This window comes from Nuphar pumila, chromosome 15 (assembly GCF_984573655.1).
Source record: "Nuphar pumila chromosome 15, dmNupPumi1.hap1.1, whole genome shotgun sequence".
In the NCBI taxonomy this organism is placed as follows: Eukaryota; Viridiplantae; Streptophyta; class Magnoliopsida; order Nymphaeales; family Nymphaeaceae; genus Nuphar; species Nuphar pumila.
In genome coordinates this window covers 13,646,160-13,652,437 of record NC_143263.1, presented here as the reverse complement: position 1 = coordinate 13,652,437, position 6,278 = coordinate 13,646,160, and the positions used below count along the sequence as shown (strand labels likewise).

Genomic DNA, 6,278 nt, shown 5'->3' with positions numbered 1-6,278 from the left:
TTTTTTCGTGATAAATAGCCATTTAAAATGTAAATATCGGGTTTAAATCACGGTATTTATGTTTTTTTCATAAATCTCACCATATTTTGAAAATCTCACAAGAAATTGCCGTTTTAAACTTTCAGGCAATTTCTCGCGATATTTGTCACTATGATAGGCCCTGGATCTACCAATTCCAGGCTTTGGGTTTCTCAGTGTACGTAACTGAATCAAATAAAAAAAACAAGAGATAATTTGTTATTTTATTAAGATGGTAACCCAGCAGAAAACTCACTTGATTAAATATTAAGGGAGCATTTGATGGCACTGAAAGTTTTTTTACGTTTTTGTGTGGGGTCCACACACGCTATCAGACATATAGAAAATGCACCTTGTGTTGGGACGTTGCAAGTTCAAAACCCAATGGTACAGTTGTATAACTGGTGGGGGTCAGACTAACCCAGCTTGTCTATAAAAAAAAATAAACGTCATTAACAACTTCTAGGTGGTATGGGGGCAATGACAGGATACATGTGTTTTAAGTAGGGGTGTCAATGGGTCGAGTTTGGTAATTTGGACCCAGTGAAACCAGACTTAGTTTTGATTTTCAGGTATGGTATCAGGTTCAGACTCGTGTGTAATTGAACCCACTGTAAGAAAAACATACCTGGATCCCATAAGAACTACATGAACCAGACCCAAGCCATACCCGAAAAAATACTATTTTTATTTTTTTTATATTGAAAAATTGAGGGTCTTAATCGAAACTTGGGTGGGGCCCAGGTCTGGTATAAAATTTCACAAACTATAACCGGGATGATTCATGTATTAATCGGGTCTTCTTATTTATCACCATACCCTGACCCTACAGGTCGCCCTTTGACACCCATAGTTTTTAGGGTTTAAATACCTTACTAAATGCATTGCTTTATTATGCATCAAACCTCAAAAAGTGCTATTTATGCTATTTTCAAAACATGGAAAGCATGAGAAAACATGCTTTGATAAGTGGGAAGCAGTTATAACCATTGGAGTGGACGAGTGGTAGCGGGCCTGGAGAAAAAGTGCTGATCTTAAATCTCAGGATCGATTCTTACTGGGATTGCAGGTGCCTTTCACTGATGGGCTCCGTAAAGGCTTTGGGTGTCGGTGACCCCGTCAAAAGATTCCCCGCTTCGGTGGGTCAGATACCCGACCCATTAAGGTATAACTGAACCTGCCCAAATAACTAATCACTTAGTTTGGGTTAAGGTTTGGTTTTTGACGGGTCACGAAAATAGAATCTCAGACCCAAACCCACATAATTTCACAAATTTATTTGTATTAAAAATATAATGTAATACTCGGGTCAGGTTGGGTACCTGAAAAAAAAGCCAGGTCGGATACCCAACAAAAATCATGCATGATCGAAACCTGGTCTTCATATTGCTCGGGTCGGGTTCGATTCCATCCAAATATTATTGGGATCGACAATTTTCATACTTATGCTCAATAATTTGGGTTTGGGTCAGATCGTTTACCTGATACAAACCCGTCCTGTTGACAGCCCTAACCTATGCTGGGGGTTGGATGTAAGTCAAGTGTGTTACCACCACAAGTTACTATGGATTAATAACATAATAAAAGCACTATTTTATTTGTTTTTAAGCATATTGCATCATGCATGTCTGTCCTTTATTTCTTTCTGCCTATGTCACAGGAATTCTTCAACTTGCCCTTGCGTCGTGTTCTTTGTATATTATTTTTAATAAAAAAAATACACAAAAATGGTGTATCTCGTGTCCTTTTACCCGTGTCATTGTGAAGACACCGAATTTTCTTCTTTTGTTTCACACTTCTCGCACTCAATCCATTTCATTTATTCTTCATGAACAAATTTGGAAAGGATAAGAACGTATGTGATCATGCTACGTGAGAAGGTGGTGATCTAGCGGCTAAAAGTTCTCGAAATGAGATAATCAATGATAGGAAAAAGCAATAGAGAAATAGAAAGAAAAGAACGGTAGGTTTTAGTGCATGGCTTGCTGAGGTCAGCTGAGAGCAACCAAAGATAAAAGAAGCAACAAAGTGATCGTAAAGAGACAAATTATTAGTCCGATTGATTGGTTGATTATTTGAGACTGTTAAAGAAAAACATTAACAAATATCAGTAATACTTTAAAAATATCACAATTTTATAAGGATATTTTTGCGTGCGTGTTTGTTGCTTTTGTGTTTTTTGAAAAATCCACCATGTTATCGTATTTATTAATATGATATTAATATTTTTTTTCATTTTTTTTTTGGTTTTTGGATAGTACAAGGAAATAAAAACCCATCACCGGCCGTACATTGGAGCAATTCGCGAGATTACCCCTTGCCGAGATTCGTGACTATGGATCACTGTCATGTGTTGCTTTGGGAAAGGGACGGAAGAGGGGAGTAAGGACAGTATAACACTAAAAATAGGAAAACCGGCGGTTTTGCAGAGGGAGGTGTGAGTCTGTTCCAGCGGAGAAGGAAGGAAGGAAGGAGTCCGAGAGGGATTGGGGATGAGTGAGGAACACTCTAAAGAGTTGGGCTTGTACCCGCGTGACTAGAGAGAGAAATAGAGAGAGAGAGAGATTCCAGTGGGTGGTGCGAAGGTGTGGTTTGGTTCAGATTGCTTCCTTTTTATCTTGCTTTGAGGGAAGAGTTGGGTCAGGTGGAGAGAGAGAGAGAGAGAGAGAGAGAGAGAGAGAGAAATTTTCCAGTGGGTGGTGGAAAGGTGTTGTTTGGTTCGGATTGCTTCCTTTTTATCTTCTTGCTTTGAAGGAAGAGGTGGGTCAGGTGGTGGTGGTCTAGAGAGAGAGAGAGAGAATGGGTGGTAATGGGTGCAATAACAAGATGGAGGGTGAGTACATAAGGAGGCACCACAAGCACGAGGTCGGGGACAACCAGTGCACTGATTCTCTCGTTAAGCACATCAAAGCTCCCGTCCCTCTGGTGATCTGATTATTTTTCCACTTTCCATCCTTTTTTATTTTTAATATCTTTCCTTTTCTTCTTTTTTCTGCTTGTTCTTCTACCCCATCCATCCTTCTTATCTAATATGAGGATTGCTTCACCCAAAGTTCCGAGATTTTGGGAACGATAATGACTCTCTTTTCTTTTTCCGCGATTTTTCTTTTTTCAGGTTGAGTTGAAAATATCGATTTTATCTTAATATCAGAGTGACTGGGATCTTCTTTTTTGGGTTACTGACCTAAAATTTGATCACGATCTTCTTCTTCTTCTTGATCCTCCTAATAACTTGAGCTTTTCTGCCTTGAGTTGGTGTAAAGAGATGCTTCCGTCTGTCATAAGGATTTTGCTTCTTTTTCTTTTTTATTTTGTTTTGTCTTTTGCTGAATCAAGATCAGTGGGTTTGTTGAGAGAATTTTGGATTGCTTTATTGTGATATAACAGGGGAGCTCCTACTGTTGATGGTTTTGTTGTGATATAAGAGGGGAGCTCCTACTGTTGATGGATTATGTATTAAGAGAGAGAGAGAGAGAGAGAGAGAGAGAGAGAGAGAGAGAGTTTTGGATGGTTTTATATCGTTTAAGATCCACTCTGGAAGAGCATAATAAAGATAGATGGATTTTGATTTGCTGTTATAGTCTTCTTCCGAGTGCGAATTGCTTCTGGATCTGTGTCGTTTTAATTTTGATGGAAAATTTTTAGAGGTTCAACCAGAGAAGGATGAATCCACTGGAAGTCGTCCTGTTCCTTGAAACCTTTTATCGCCTTCTTTTCTTCTTAAAGATTGATTTGCACTTATAAACTGTATAGTCATCAAAGACATGTCTCTTGATTTCCTTTTTGGTGCTTATGATGCGAGAATTACTGCATCCAAATTGCACTTGTGCTCGTTCTGAATTACATTTATATTCTGTGCTATTTTCTTGTGCCCGCAATCAGAAATCCATTGGGATTTTCTTTAGTTTTCAAAAATCAAAATTATGTGCATGAGTTGCCTATTTTTTTACTAAAATTCTCCACTGTTTTTTCTTTCTGTTCCTAGTAACAAATTAAGGACATATAAGGAAATTTTGATGTCACTAAGTTTTTCTCATTGTGAAGCGATATCCACGAACATGGTGTGTTTGCTTTCCTACCGTTTCTTACATGATGAAAAAAACACAGGTTTGGTCTCTGGTTCGGAGGTTTGATCAACCACAGAAATACAAGCCATTCATCAGTAGGTGTGTGGCCGGGGGAGATCTGACAATCGGCAGCTTGAGGGAAGTTGATGTGAAATCTGGGCTTCCGGCAACCAGGAGCACGGAGAGACTGGAACTTCTTGACGATGATGAGCACATCCTCAGCGTCAGGATAGTTGGAGGCGACCACAGGTTGAAGGTAGAGAGCTCTCGGAACTCGGTCTCTATTTGGCCTTTGGTTTTTTAAGAGTGAAGGTCGTATGCATCCAATGCGCCTGTTATGTGTTGCTTATCCTCAGTGAATCTTACTCGTCCTTTCTATTTGTTATGCAATTTAGCAATGGGGAAAACGTATCCTCCTCGAGGTGTTTCAAGCTTACCCAAATCCGCACAAACTGGTGTTCTTATTGCAGAAGTGTTTCCGGTTGTATGTCATTGGGCAAGAAATGGTCCAACCCCTCTCCCTTCTTGGTCTATTCCTATTACCAACAATAGAAAATGGGACAACTTTATGTGCTGTAGCCAGGATTTAACTGCTTTAATTTCCATTTTCTTGTTTATTGTATGGGTGGGTTGTGTCATGTCATATTCTTCACCTGATAGCTTCCCACTGAAATCCATACTTCTTTTTGACAAACTTAATGAAATTCTTGTTGCAGAGTCAGTTGGGACCTATTTCATTTTTTAATGTCTAGTATATAGTGAATGTTGTTTTGTGTAAGCGTGATAAAATGTTCATGAACCAGCTGAAATCAAAAGGCTTAACCTTTTTTTGAGGTAATGAAAGTTAAGGCCGTTTATAAAATATGAATAAGGACTTTTAGCGTATGAAGTTTTGTTTCTTTGGGTAAACAAACCATGTTTTGGTGCATTTACTGCATTTATACATTACTCCTCTGATGCAGAAATTCTCTTCAACTTTGTAATATATATTAGACTTTTGATGCAAAGCTTCTAGAGCTATATTTTATTTTATTTTACCCCTTCTGTTTTATACTCATTGGTAGCCTTTCTTTTTCTTAATTCAGCCATGTTAGAACTTCACCTGATCTCATATATGTTATAAATTGACGACCAACTTAGCCTGATCTTTATAAAAAGCATGGGACCTGTATTAGTCTCTATGGAGGATAGGACCCACCTTTCACAGTTCAATCTCTATGCTACATTTCTGTCATTGATTATGGTGGATGTGGTCTAATATTACTTTTCTATGGGAGTTTGGTTGTGAATTGAATATCCAACTTTGAAGTGATTTGCCTGTACATGTTTGCGCTGTCCAAATCGTTTGTCCCTTGTCGCGCATACATATGGAGAAGCAAAGTGATGGTGGAAGAATTTTATGCTGCTGTACCAAATTGCAGCAGTATTGGCTCAATCTTGGTATGCATCATATGAAGCCCTTGAGAACTGACAGTCTTTTCGTGATTGCAGAACTACTACTCTGTGATCACTCTGCATCCACAGGTCATCGATGGGAGACCAGGGACACTGGTGATCGAGTCATTTGTTGTGGATGTTCCAGAAGGAAACACGAATGATGAGACCTGCTACTTCGTCGAGGCTCTCATTAAATGCAACCTCAAGTCACTCACGGAAGTCTCGGAGAGGCTAACTCTGGACACAACACAACCCGTTGATGGTGTCTGAGTTGTGGGAAGAACAAGAGACAGAGGAAGGCGGCGAGATCGAGGCAGAGACATGGGTGTACACTTTATGCCTTGAGGTTTTCTTTTCCTGTTTTGCAATTTCAAAACTCTTGTTTTGTCTATTGAAGGCTGAAAATTTCACATGCTGTTTTAGCTCATAAAAAAGAAGAAATGAACCAAAAATAAAAGAAAATAAGAAAAAGGATCTCCATGAATGAAACACATTGTCTTATATCACTTCTTTTTTTCTTGTAACCATTTATTACGTGGGGACATCCGGAAGACCCTTCCTGCTGGAAAGTCCTGCCAAGCTATGGTCGCCATGCCCGACTGTGCTGCCCTTGCGCGCGAGGGTGCTTCTGTATCATATCACTTCTTGATGTTCGGTGTTTTGTTACTTTGTTGTGCAAGTGTTTCCACTCTTGTTTCTGTTTATTTGTTGAATCATTTTGTTGCTGTTGCGTGCATTATCTTGCTTTATGGTGTT

General features: G+C 39.1%; 1 protein-coding gene across 1 annotated transcript; it reads left to right on the top strand.

The window, feature by feature from the left end:
• Positions 1 to 2,393: 2,393 nt before the first annotated feature.
• Positions 2,394 to 6,011, top strand: LOC149814568 (abscisic acid receptor PYL8-like). Its single transcript, XM_089990231.1, has 3 exons — positions 2,394 to 2,943; positions 4,126 to 4,341; positions 5,577 to 6,011. The coding sequence occupies exons 1-3, from the start codon at positions 2,818 to 2,820 to the stop codon at positions 5,790 to 5,792; spliced, it is 558 nt and encodes a 185-aa protein (XP_089846357.1). The 5' UTR covers positions 2,394 to 2,817; the 3' UTR covers positions 5,793 to 6,011.
• The last annotated feature ends 267 nt before the right edge of the window (positions 6,012 to 6,278 follow it).

Excerpts from the sequence above, each read along its gene's own strand:
- LOC149814568 (XM_089990231.1), top strand. The coding sequence starts at position 2,818 with ATGGGTGGTAATGGGTGCAATAACAAGATGGAGGGTGAGTACATAAGG. Across the intron at positions 2,944-4,125 it reads TCAAAGCTCCCGTCCCTCTG|GTTTGGTCTCTGGTTCGGAG; the intron begins GTGATCTGATTA and ends AAAAAAACACAG. Across the intron at positions 4,342-5,576 it reads GAGGCGACCACAGGTTGAAG|AACTACTACTCTGTGATCAC; the intron begins GTAGAGAGCTCT and ends TCGTGATTGCAG.